The sequence below is a fragment of the Coregonus clupeaformis genome, unplaced genomic scaffold (genome assembly GCF_020615455.1).
Source record: "Coregonus clupeaformis isolate EN_2021a unplaced genomic scaffold, ASM2061545v1 scaf0365, whole genome shotgun sequence".
NCBI lineage: Eukaryota > Metazoa > Chordata > Actinopteri > Salmoniformes > Salmonidae > Coregonus > Coregonus clupeaformis.
In genome coordinates, this window is record NW_025533820.1 from 61,833 (window position 1) to 76,659 (window position 14,827).

Here is a 14,827-nt window from a genome sequence, read left to right on the forward strand (position 1 = left end):
GTTCAAGCTCTTTAGACAATTTCGTTGTTTATTTGTCAATATGTTTTAAACACAGTTCTGTGGAAACAACTAGCTAGGTTACCACATTTACTTTCATATTTACGTTGTTATTGGTCAGCTAGCTGGCTGGTTAAGTTAGCACTAGCCTAGCTAGCTAACATCCCCGACCATGAGGTCACTAAGCTACTCTCCTCCTGCTAAAGAAGAGGAGGTCTGCTGGACGGAGAAAGAAGCTCTAGTGAAAGAGGAGGAGGAAGAGGAGGATGTTACAATACAAAAACAAGTAGAGGGTGAGGCTGTTACCGTGAAAGAAGAAGAGAAAGACGTTACAGTGAAAGAAGAGGAAGATGCGTTCAGAGGAAAAGAGGAGGATGCAGTTTTTGGAATGAAGGAGGAGGAGATGACTGTCACAGTGAAAGAAGAGGAAGACGTTTTTGGAGTTAAGGAGGAAGGGGAGATTACTGTCACATTGGAGGAGGAAGAAGAAGAACAGAAGACTGGAGATCTGATTAACACCAGTAAATACAGTGAGTACTATCTTAAAAACCGGGGCACAAACTCTGCAGTTGTTGAACTAATGTGTGAATTTAAAACGGCATTCTACACTTGAATATGTTTTTGTACTCTAGGAATTGTTCATGGCGTCCTCCAGTGATTTTTGAACTTTTCATGTTGAAAAGCGACATATAAATACAGTAAAGTATTGCAATGACCCAAGCTGGGTCATAAAGGAACAAAAGACGGACACCAGGTGTGCAGGGCAGAACACAGGTTTATTCCTAAACTGGGCTATTGTTCAGGCCGCAGCCCACGCCGCTAAATTCCGAACGTACACAAATACACAATGTCAAGTTAAGTGGCAGGCTCATCGGAGCGGATCAGGATCCCGAATAGAAATAGAGAGATGAGACAGTAACCCCTATTTATGCATTTCAAACCCCCGCGGGATTACCCATCATACCCCCCCGCGGGATTACCCATCCACTCCTAGAGTATATATATAAATACAGTAAAGTATTGTAACACACTGAAGGGAAAAAAATATGAACTTGAAAGTAGTGTTTTACATCCTTGTGGATAAACAGACGGAAAAAGGGACTTAGAAAACATCTACCAGGTAGAAACACAATCATGTTGAAGACCCCCTACAACCAACTGATGTCTGATGCCACATCATATAGTATATTATTATTATAACCAACTGATGTCTGATACCACATCATATAGTCTATTATTATTACAACCAACTGATGTCTGATACCACATCATATAGTATATTATTATTATTATAACCAACTGATGTCTGATACCACATCATATGGTCTATTATTATTATTACAACCAACTGATGTCTGATACCACATCATATAGTATATTATTATTATAACCAACTGATGTCTGATACCACATCATATGGTCTATTATTATTATTACAACCAACTGATGTCTGATACCACATCATATAGTCTATTATTATTATTACAACCAACTGATGTCGGATACCACATCATATAGTCTATTATTATTATTATTATTATTATCATAGCCAACTGATGTCTGATGCCACATCATATAGTATATTATTATTATCACAACCAACTGATGTCTGATAACACATCATATAGTATATTATTATTATTACAACCAACTGATGTCTGATAACACATCATATAGTATATTATTGTTATTACAACCAACTGATGTCTGATACCACATCATATAGTCTATTATTATTATTACAACCAACTGATGTCTGATACCACATCATATAGTATATTATTATTATTACTACAACCAACTGATGTCTGATACCACATCATATAGTCTATTATTATTATTACAACCAACTGATGTCTGATACCACATCATATAGTATATTATTATTATTACTACAACCAACTGATGTCTGATGCCACATCATATAGTCTTATTACTACAACCAACTGATGTCTGATACCACATCATATAGTCTATTATTATTACAACCAACTGATGTCTGATACCACATCATATAGTCTATTATTATTACAACCAACTGATGTCTGATACCACATCATATAGTATATTATTATTATAACCAACTGATGTCTGATACCACATCATATAGTCTATTATTATTATTACAACCAACTGATGTCTGATACCACATCATATAGTCTATTATTATTACAACCAACTGATGTCTGATACCACATCATATAGTCTATTATTATTATTACAACCAACTGATGTCTGATACCACATCATATAGTATATTATTATTATTACTACAACCAACTGATGTCTGATGCCACATCATATAGTCTTATTACTACAACCAACTGATGTCTGATACCACATCATATAGTCTATTATTATTACAACCAACTGATGTCTGATACCACATCATATAGTCTATTATTATTATAACCAACTGATGTCTGATACCACATCATATAGTCTATTATTATTATTATTATTATTATTATTATTATTATTATTATCATAACCAACTGATGTCTGATGCCACATCATATAGTATATTATTATTATTACAACCAACTGATGTCTGATACCACATCATATAGTCTATTATTATTATAACCAACCAACTGATGTCTGATAACACATCATATAGTATATTATTATTATTACAACCAACTGATGTCTGATAACACATCATATAGTATATTATTGTTATTACAACCAACTGATGTCTGATACCACATCATATAGTCTATTATTATTATTACAACCAACTGATGTCTGATACCACATCATATAGTCTTATTACAACCAACTGATGTCTGATACCACATCATATAGTCTATTATTATTATTATTACAACCAACTGATGTCTGATACCACATCATATGGTCTATTATTATTACAACCAACTGATGTCTGATACCACATCATATAGTCTTATTACTACAACCAACTGATGTCTGATACCACATCATATAGTCTATTATTATTACAACCAACTGATGTCTGATACCACATCATATAGTATATTATTATTATAACCAACTGATGTCTGATACCACATCATATAGTCTATTATTATTATTACAACCAACTGATGTCTGATACCACATCATATAGTCTATTATTATTACAACCAACTGATGTCTGATACCACATCATATAGTATATTATTATTATAACCAACTGATGTCTGATACCACATCATATAGTCTATTATTATTACAACCAACTGATGTCTGATACCACATCATATAGTCTTATTATTATTATTATTATAACCAACTGATGTCTGATACCACATCATATAGTCTATTATTATTACAACCAACTGATGTCTGATACCACATCATATAGTCTATTATTATTACAACCAACTGATGTCTGATACCACATCATATAGTATATTATTATTATTATTATTATTATTATTATTATTATTATTATTATTATCATAACCAACTGATGTCTGATGCCACATCATATAGTATATTATTATTATTACAACCAACTGATGTCTGATACCACATCATATAGTCTATTATTATTATAACCAACCAACTGATGTCTGATAACACATCATATAGTATATTATTATTATTACAACAAACTGATGTCTGATACCACATCATATAGTCTATTATTACAACCAACTGATGTCTGATACCACATCATATAGTATATTATTGTTATTACCACATCATATAGTCTATTATTATTATTACAACCAACTGATGTCTGATACCACATCATATAGTCTATTATTACAACCAACTGATGTCTGATACCACATCATATAGTCTATTATTATTATTATTACTACCAACTGATGTCTGATACCACATCATATAGTCTATTATTATTACAACCAACTGATGTCTGATACCACATCATATGGTCTATTATTATTACAACCAACGGATGTCTGATACCACATCATATAGTCTATTATTATTACAACCAACTGATGTCTGATACCACATCATATAGTCTATTATTATTATTACAACCAACTGATGTCTGATACCACATCATATAGTCTATTATTATTACAACCAACTGATGTCTGATACAACATCATATAGTATATTATTATTATTATAACCAACTGATGTCTGATACCACATCATATAGTCTATTATTATTACAACCAACTGATGTCTGATACCACATCATATAGTCTATTATTATTACAACCAACTGATGTCTGATACCACATCATATAGTCTATTATTATTATTACAACCAACTGATATCTGATACCACATCATATAGTCTATTATTATTACAACCAACTGATGTCTGATACCACATCATATAGTATATTATTATTATTATAACCAACTGATGTCTGATACCACATCATATAGTCTATTATTATTATAACCAACTGATGTCTGATACCACATCATAGGGTCTACATTTTATCTCTGGGACCCTTAGGATGACATCAGAGCAAGATTACTGAATGTAAGTACATTATTTACCTTCAGAGGTGAATGTATCAAACCAGTTGCCGTGATACGTTTTTTGTTGTTGTGCACTCTCCTCAAACAATAGCATGGTATTTTTTCACTGTAATAGCTACTGTAAATTGGACAGTGCAGTTAGATTAACAGGAATGTAAGCTTTCTGCCCATATAAGACATGTCTATGTCCTGGAAAGTTTGCTGTTACTTACAACAGTCATGCTAATCATATTAGCGCACGTTAGCTCAACCGTCCCGTATACGGGTCACCGATCCTGTAGAGGTTAACTCATGAGTTCTAGAATATCCATTGTCCTATTTTCCAACAAGTTATTTACAACTATTATTATATCAATCCATCATGACCCCAAGTTGTTCTGCGTTGGGGCTTAGTTCAGCTTCATTTCCATGAACCGATTCGCTGAACCGATTCCATGAACCGATTCGCTTCTTTTTCCCATTCCAGCAACATTTCCCAACATTTTCTTTCCAAGTGAACTTGAGTCTCACTGTAAATAGGAGGACCGGTTCTCCTAGTTTCATTTGAATTGTTTTGAAGCCTCTGTGTTTTTCTTCTACTTCAGTGGTGTCGGTCCGGATATATGGAAATCTTTCACCTTTCATAGATTAAGTTTTCATTTTTTTCTCACCAGCGTCAGAATGTCATTTTTTTGTCTGAAGGAATCTAGCTAATATACCTCTTGGCGGAGCTCTCGTATCTGGCCCAGTCGATGGGCGATTTCAATGGCAAACGGAACAATGTTTTTCTTCCCCCAACATCTGGCCGATGGATTTTTCTAGAATCATTTCAGCGTCATCTACTGTTTCACAGCCCTCTACAAACTTGAAGAAGCGCAAATTATTTCGCCCACTTCTCCGTTCTGCATTTGTTCCTTGTCTTTCAGTTTTGAGATGGTCTTTTGGTCATTTTAATCATATCAAGTAGTGAAACCATATCACCTCATTCTTGCCCACTCTTGCTTCTTCTTCTTCTAGCCTTGTGTTGATGGCAGCCATATCTTCTAGCCTTGTGTTGATGGCAGCCATATCTTCTAGCCTTGTGTTGATGGCAGCCATATCTTCTAGCCTTGTGTTGATGGCAGCCATATCTTTTTGGATTGGAGTGACATCACTGCTAATCTTTTCATCTTTAGCAGTTAGAGCCTTATTTCCTTGACAAACCTCCTTCAGAATTCAACAGGGTTCCTTTATCAACAGGTTGTGGTCCTATATCAACAGGTTGTGTTCCTTTATCAACAGGTTGGGTTCCTTTATCAACAGGTTGGGTTCCTTTATCAACAGATTGGGTTCCTTTATCAACAGGTTGGGTTCCTTTATCAACAGGTTGTGTTCCTATATCAACAGGATGGGTTCCTTTATCAACAGGTTGTGTTTCATTCAGGTCGCTGTTTAACTAAATACTTTGTTTGTCTTTGGCAGGAGAGAGACCAGACTCTCACTCTGACACCAGTAAGAGTCCTTCAGGGGAACCAGACCCAGAGACTCCCAAACCAGTGAGACGCCACCACTGCTCCCAGTGTGGAAAGAGTTTTTCACGAACTCATGAACTAATATTACATGAAAGGACACACACAGGGGAAAAACCACACAATTGCTCCCAGTGTGGAAAGAGTTTTGCCCAGTTAGGGAACCTGAAAAAACATAAGAGAATACACTCTGGAGAGAAGCCTTACCCATGTTCCCATTGTGGAAAATATTTTAGGTTGTCAGAACACTTAAAATCACATGAGAGGACACACACAGGGGAAAAAACACACAGTTGCTCCCAGTGTGGAAAGAGTTTTTCCCATTTAGGGAACCTAAAAAAACATAAGAGAATACACTCTGGAGAGAAGCCTTACCCCTGTTCCCATTGTGGAAAGAATTTTAGGTTATTACAAAACTTAAAATCACATGAGAGGACACACACAGGGGAAAAACCACACAATTGCATCCAGTGTGGAAAGAGTTTTTCCCATTTAGGGAACTTGAACAAACATAAGAAAATACACTCTGGAGAGAAGCCTTACTGCTGTTCCCAATGTGGAAAGAATTTTGCTTTGTCAGAAAGCTTAAAATCACATGAGAGGACACACACAGGGGAAAAACCACACAATTGCTCCCAGTGTGGAAAGAGTTTTTCCCATTCAGCGACCCTCAATCAACATAAGAGAATACACTCAGGAGAGAAGCCTTACCACTGTTCCCAATGTGGAAAGAATTTTGCGTTGTCAGATAACCTGAAGGAGCACGAGAGGACACACACAGGAGAAAAGCCTTACCAATGCTCCCAGTGCGGAAAGAGATTTTCAAGATCATCAGACCTTAAAAAGCATGAGAGGACACACACAGGAGAAAAGCCTTACCACTGCTCCCAGTGTGGAAAGAGTTTTACTGACTTAGATAGCCTGAACATACACAAGATAATACACTCTAAAGAGAAACCTTACCATTGTTCCCAGTGTGGAAAGAGTTTTAGCAAGCTAGGGAACCTGAAAAGGCATGTGGACATACACACACAGGGGAGGATAAGCTCACAGTTTGGAAAGAGTTTTAGTTAGGGAACCTAATTGTGGAAAGACATTTTCCCGGACAGGGGATCTGAAATCACATGACAGAATAGACAGGCTGTGCTCTGACTGATGGTTGACTGACTGTATTTTATTTTGATTATGGATTTTGATTCATTGAATACAAGTATGAACCCTTATTATTCCACCAGGTGCTGACTTGTAAAAATAAAAAATTGAAATTTGATTAATGCAACATTATCTGAATAAAAATGTATATAACTATGTTTGGTTTCATTGAGTTAATTTGTGTACTAGTCTCCAAGCTAAAGGTGTATGCACATGTCATAATGATCTGATAAATTGTTAACATGAAAAACATTCACTACCTCATGAATGTTCCCATCAGTATTATTCCACCATGTCGGAGACAACACCGGTGCTGATTTGTAAAACACATTTGATTTAATGCAACATTTTTATCTGAATAAAAATAAAAAGAGTATTTTTTAAACCGTGTTAGCCACTAATGGACATTCATTATATACGTCTATGGACTAACAGAAATGAGCTCTTCTGATTGGGTGAATGGATGGCTGGAAGGTAGATGACACAACGTGTCAGTCAGAACATCAGGAGAGGTCTTCTGATTGGGTGAGTGGATGGCTGGAAGGTTGATAACATAACGTGTCAGTCAGAACATCAGGAGAGGTCTTCTGATTGGGTGAGTGGATGGCTGGAAGGTTGATAATACAACGTGTCGGTCAGAACATCAGGAGAGGTGTTCTGATTGGGTGAGTGGATGGCTGGAAGGTTGATAACACAACGTGTCAGTCAGAACATCAGGAGAGGTCTTCTGATTGGGTGAGTGGATGGCTGGAAGGTTGATAACACAACGTGTCAGTCAGAACATCAGGAGAGGTCTTCTGATTGGGTGAGTGGATGGCTGGAAGGTTGATAATACAACGTGTCAGTCAGAACATCAGGAGAGGTCTGATTGGGTGAATGGATGGCTGGAAGGTTGATAACACAACGTGTCAGTCAGAACATCAGGAGAGGTCTGATTGGGTGAATGGATGGCTGGAAGGTTGATAACACAACGTGTCAGTCAGAACATCAGGAGAGGTCTGATTGGGTGAGTGGATGGCTGGAAGGTTGATAACACAACGTGTCAGTCAGAACATCAGGAGAGGTCTGATTGGGTGAATGGATGGCTGGAAGGTTGATAATACAACGTGTCAGTCAGAACATCAGGAGAGCTCTTCTGATTGGGTGAATGGATGGCTGGAAGGTTGATAACACAACGTGTCAGTCAGAACATCAGGAGAGGTCTTCTGATTGGGTGAGTGGATGGCTGGAAGGTTGATAATACAACGTGTCAGTCAGAACATCAGGAGAGCTCTTCTGATTGGGTGAATGGATGGCTGGAAGGTTGATAACACAACGTGTCAGTCAGAACATCAGGAGGGTTTTGAACGTTTTCGCCTTTAACGTTTTTATTTAAATTAGTTTGCGTCTTTAGTCTTTTTTCAAAAAGTGCCAAAGGTGCTTCAACAAAGTACTGAGTAAAGGGTCTGAATACCTATGCAAATGTAATTTCAGTTTTTGTATTTATAATACATTTGCAAAAATGTCTGAACCTGTTTTTGTTTTGTCATTATGGGGTATTGTGTGTAGATTAAGGGGGCGGGGGGGGGGAACAATTTAATCAATTTTAAAATAGGTTAGTAACGTAACAATGTGGAAAAGGTAAAGAGGTCTGAATAATTTCCAAATGCACTGTAAATAAAGGGGGCATATAAGCAGACAATGAAAGCTCTTACAATATTCAATGATGACATTTCTCTAAAACAGGTTATAGGCTAAATGTGCACCACCGAGTCAGAACAGTAGGCTAAGTTATGAGGGGGAAATAGACCAAATTATTAGGGTGAGGCACATGGGCTACTAACAGTTTACTACACAACATACACTTAGTATTACTTTCTTAGCTACAGTATACATACCTCCCTGGCATATTACATCATTTATGCAGCAGCATACAATACATTTTTTGGACTCACCTTGTTGTGCTGTGCTCACTTGAACAGGAAGGTGACTAGGCGGTCCTTCTTGTGGGCGAATGTTGTCATCGAAGTCTGGTATTCTCTGGATTTATGCTGCTTTCAAGACAACTGGGAACTCAGTTATTTTCTATTCATATACTGTCCATTCTGTCTATACACACATTTTACATTACATTTTAGTCATTTAGCAGACGCTCTTATCCAGAGCCACTTACAGTTAGTGCATACATTATTATTTTTCATACCCCCCCTGTGGGAATCGAACCCACAACCCTGGCATTGCAAACGCCCATGCTCTATCAACTGAGCTACATCCCTGCCGGCCATTCCCTCCCGTACCCTGGACGACGCTGGGCCAATTGCACGCCGCCCCATGGCTAAATGTATATATATATATATATGCTAAATGGCATATATATATATATATATATATATATATATCTCCCGGTCACGGCCGGCTACGACAGAGCCTGGATTCGAACCAGGATCTCTAGTGGCACAGCTAGCACTGCGATGCAGTGCCTTAGACCACTGCGCCACTCCATCCTATATATAACTACTGCTGTACACACCTTTTATATTCATATACTGTCCATACTGTCTATACACACCACTAATACACTGAGTGTACAAAACATTAAGGACACCTTCCTAATATTGAGTTGCACCCTTTTGCCCTCAGATCAGCCTCAATTCGTCGGGGCATGGACTCTACAAGGTGTCTAAAGCATTCAACAGGGATGCTGACCCATGTTGACTCCAATGCTTCCCACAGTTGTGTCAAGTTGGCTGAATGTCCTTCGGGTGGTGGACCATTCTTGATACACACGGGAAACTGTTGAGCGTGAAAAAACCCAGAGGCGTTGCAGTTCTTGAAACAAACCGGTGCGCCTGGCACCCACTACCGTACCCTGTTCAAATGCACTTAAATATTTTGTCTTGCCCATTCACCCTCTGAATGGCACACATACACAATCCATGTCTCAGTTGTCTCAAGGCTTAAACATCCTTCTTTAACCTGTAACTTCCCCCTTCCCACAAGGTGCACCTGTGTAATAATCATGCTGTTTAATCAGCTTCTTGATATGCCACACCTGTCAGGTAGATGGATTATCTTGGCAAAGGAGAAATTGTTCACTAACAGGGATGTAAACAAATGTGTGCACAAAATTTGAGCAAAATAAGCTTTTTGTGCGTGTTCTTGATACACACGGGGGACCTGTTGAGCATGAAAAACCCAGCAGGGTTGCAGTTCTTGACACACTCAAACCCTGTATGTAGGCTACATATGATGGCAGAGTTTGCAAAAACAAATGACCACACGATTGATGGGCTACGAATAATTATGATGTCATCCTGCCAAGGAGGCCTACTTTGGAGTCAACATTTAATTGGGAAGGTTTTTTTGGGAAAGCCTCAGAGATGTCTTTCAAGGCATCCTATCTGGCTACAGCACACAGACAGACCTCGCTGGGCACACTGGTTGAATTAACGTTCTTTCAACATCATTTGTCAACGTATCGTGGCATGGAATCTAAGGGGAAAATACATTGGATTTGCAAAAAAACGTCAAATTTTTTTTTTGTTGTTAATCAACTGTTGTTTTGAGGGTTACATTTTAACCACATGATTATGTCATCATGGTTACCAATTTTCAACATAGGAAAAACCTTCTATAAAATATGTTGAATTTGTACATTTGAAACAACATCAGATCTTCAACATTATATCCACTATCAAAAAAAAAAAACAATGAGCTGAGCTGCTGCACCTCCTACTGAAGAGAGGGTCTATCTACAGCCATCCATTGGTCTCCCATGCTGCACCTCCTACTGAAGAGAGGATCTATCTACAGCCATCCATTGGTCTCCCATGCTGCACCTCCTACTGAAGAGAGGATCTATCTACAGCCATCCATTGGTCTCCCATGCTGCACCTCCTACTGGAGAGAGGATCTATCTACAGCCATCCATTGGTCTCCCATGCTGCACCTCCTACTGGAGAGAGGATCTATCTACAGCCATCCATTGGTCTCCCATGCTGCACCTCCTACTGAAGAGAGGATCTATCTACAGCCATCCATTGGTCTCCCATGCTGCACCTCCTACTGAAGAGAGGATCTATCTACAGCCATCCATTGGTCTCCCATGCTGCACCTCCTACTGGAGAGAGGATCTATCTACAGCCATCCATTGGTCTCCCATGCTGCACCTCCTACTGGAGAGAGGATCTATCTACAGCCATCCATTGGTCTCCCATGCTGCACCTCCTACTGAAGAGAGGATCTATCTACAGCCATCCATTGGTCTCCCATGCTGCACCTCCTACTGGAGAGGATCTATCTACAGCCATCCATTGGTCTCCCATGCTGCACCTCCTACTGAAGAGAGGATCTATCTACAGCCATCCATTGGTCTCCCATGCAGCACCTCCTACTGAAGAGAGGATCTATCTACAGCCATCCATTGGTCTCCCATGCTGCACCTCCTACTGAAGAGAGGATCTATCTACAGCCATCCATTGGTCTCCCATGCTGCACCTCCTACTGGAGAGAGGATCTATCTACAGCCATCCATTGGTCTCCCATGCTGCACCTCCTACTGAAGAGAGGATCTATCTACAGCCATCCATTGGTCTCCCATCCAGTGTTTTAACTAAAGCCTTCTTAGTTTTGATGTTTTTGTCACTGACTACTTACCAACGTGCTATTGTGAGAATGATTATTGAGAGATCTCTTAGTAACTAAATAGATTCACTGCTATTGAAGTAATTCCAAAGGGTAGATTTAACAGAGCAAATGAAATGTAACTATACTTTATAAGTCATATATCTTCAATGAAACTAGGCCTATATAGCAATTGCAAAGTAATTAACAGCGATTGTTTTCAAATCAAACCAGTGTTCAACTAAAAATAGACAATACATATAGGCCTAGGGTTTCAAGCTTTGGTTGATTTCGAATTTAAACTTCAAGTAAAAAATTAATATGTTGGATTCACGTCTCCATCTCAACCAGAAATCTAAGTTGGATAATGCCATCTTTGCCACTGACTTAGTCTGCCTTTAATTCCAGTTTGTCTACAAATTAATAATTGATATGTCTCCATCTCAACCAAAAATCAAAGTTAAAGAATAGGACTAAATCATATCAAACTTTAAATGCACTTTTAAATAAAGTTCGATTTGATTTAGTCCTTTTCTTTGCATTGTTAACCAAACACAATTCATTATTACTTTTGTAATACAGCAAATAGCCTAAAGTTAAGGCTATCTTGCAAACTAACGTAACGGTATTTATTCAACCTCAAAATGAGTAATGTATTTTGCATCATACGACGGTGCATTTTGCAAAATACGAGTATGATTTCTGTAATTGGAAAGTTACATATCTTGAAAACTTGAGGACTATTGTCAACAATGGACTAATGAAACAAAAATAACCCAAAAAATAGTTTTGGGGTGGAATTTTCCTTTAACTACCCCCTACCACTGTGGTTCCTCTGTGAGCTATTGTTTGAGCTGCCTGACCCCTGTGGTATTCTGCTCACTAGGGTGTGTGTGTGTGTTGCTAGGCTACTGTTGCTATGGTTGCCCATTCTCTCCCTCCCTCGTCTCCATCAGGGCCGGCTTTCGTTTTGTCTCCGGAGACTCTGCTAAGCATTTTGGAGATTATTATCTTTTTTTTTTCTAACAAGGGTTACCCCCCCTTGCAACCCCTTAATTCAAGCATGTATAAAGATGCTCTTTATTTCAGATTTGGGAATCTGAAAAATTCATGAAAAGTTTTTACTTTATTTACATTTTAGTCATTTAGCAGACGCTCTTATCCAGAGCGACTTACAGTTAGTGAGTGCATACATTATTTTGTATACTTTTTTTCATACCCCCGTGGGAATCGAACCCACAACCCTGGCGTTGCAAACGCCATGCTCTACCAACTGAGCTACATCCCTGCCGGCCATTCCCTCCCCTACCATAGACGACGCTGGGCCAATTGTGCGCCGCCTCATGGGTCTCCCGGTCACGGCCGGCTACGACAGAGTCTGGATTCGAACCAGGATCTCTAGTGGCACAGCTAGCACTGCGATGCAGTGCCTTAGACCACTGCGCCACAATGGAGTGGGTAAAGGAGGAGTTATCTGGTGGTTGAACTCATTTCTATATAACAGATCATATAATTCTGGGGTTCCCCTCACCATTTGCAATGAGATTGGTATAGTATAACGTGTGTGCAGTGTTCAGTGCCTCTTTGTATGCAGTCTGGTGATATGCCAGGGCCTGGGCATGAGCAGTTAGCTTTGTTTTTCTTCTAGCTACTCTCCAGGTTGCTCCCAGCAGCTTTCATAGAACGTAGATCACTGTTAAACCATGATGCAGAGCGTTCCTAGTTTGACAGATAATTCAACCAGTGTGTGACCCGTGGGTTTCTTTTAAATGAATGAATGAATATGTAACTGCCTTGAATACAGACGTGAAGGATAGTATGTTTTAAATTCTCACTCAAAATATGCACTGCTCTATTTGAACGTCTCAATATAATATTATTATTTAATGAAAGGAATTAAAAATACATTTTATTTTTGTCTGCACTTCCCTCAACTGCGTTACCCACTCCAGTCAGCAGATGGCGATGTGGGACTTTAAGGCTATGCTGCTAGTGTGACGTATAATCTAGTGGACGGGACGCTTCTTTCAACAGCAGCAACAGTTAGTCAGACACCTCGGTAGCTTGCTAGACAAAATAGCCCAACCAATAAAGCTCTTTAGACGCTTTCATGTATATGAGCCACTGTGTTTTAAACCCACTTCTGTCGTCTAGTTAGTTATCCCATTTAATTTCATATTTACGGTGTTGTTGTTATTGGTCAGCTAGCTGGCTGGTTAAGTTAGCACTAGCCTAGCTAGCTAACATCCCCGACCATGAGCTCACTAAGCTACTCTCCTCCTGCTAAAGAAGAGGAGGTCTGCTGGACGGAGAAAGAAGCTCTAGTGAAAGAGGAGGAGGAAGAGGAGGATGTTACAATACAAAAACAAGTAGAGGGTGAAGCTGTTACCGTGAAAGAAGAAGAGAAATATGTTACAGTGAAAGAAGAGGAAGACGCGTTCAGAGTGAAAGAGGAGGAGGATGTTACAGTGAAAGATGAAGAGAATAAAGACGAGGCTTTTTTTGGAGTGAAGGAGGGAGAGGTAACTGTCACGTTGAAGGAGGAGGAGGAGGGGGAAGAAGAAGAAGAGGAGGAGGAGGGGGAAGAAGAGGAGGAGGAGGAGGGGGAGGAAGAGGAGGAGACGGAAGATCTGATTAACAACAGTAAGTAACGTTACTGTCTTGGAAGGAGCAGTTGTTGAACGGATGCGTGTTTTTTTTAAAATGATGTTCTGAGCTTAAATATGTCGTTTTTTTAATGTAGGAATTGATAAAGCTACTCTGTAAGATGTGAATACCATCAACAAGCTGGCCAACAACAAAACGTTATTTGCACAATTTAAATGTCTCATAGACTTGCCCTCATCAATATTGCAATTCCATTGTACTACTTTGGAGGGGGATTCCTAGTCCAATATTGACTGTGGTCAAGTGATGCGACACTCGTAAAACGCGGTCAAGCCATCTGCTCTTCAGTTTCTTCCTGAATTTGCGTGCGCGAATACACTTTACAGAAATTGCGTTTTTCCGGTAGGGAAATTGAGTTGGATGGACTCTAATTCACAGAAAAAGTCGAGACGATAGCTACAAATCATTCCAAACAAACCGTTTGAAACATCATTTATTCAATCTTCCATAATAAAAAATTATACCAAATCATTTATTTTCAT

At 38.9% G+C, this 14,827-nt stretch overlaps 1 protein-coding gene across 1 annotated transcript; it reads left to right on the plus strand.

Moving 5' to 3' along the window:
- The first annotated feature begins 357 nt into the window (after positions 1-357).
- LOC123484591 (zinc finger protein 883-like) lies at positions 358-14,329 on the plus strand. Its single transcript, XM_045215083.1, has 4 exons — positions 358-527; positions 5,878-6,993; positions 7,266-7,279; positions 14,240-14,329. The coding sequence occupies exons 1-4, from the start codon at positions 386-388 to the stop codon at positions 14,327-14,329; spliced, it is 1,362 nt and encodes a 453-aa protein (XP_045071018.1). The 5' UTR covers positions 358-385.
- The last annotated feature ends 498 nt before the right edge of the window (positions 14,330-14,827 follow it).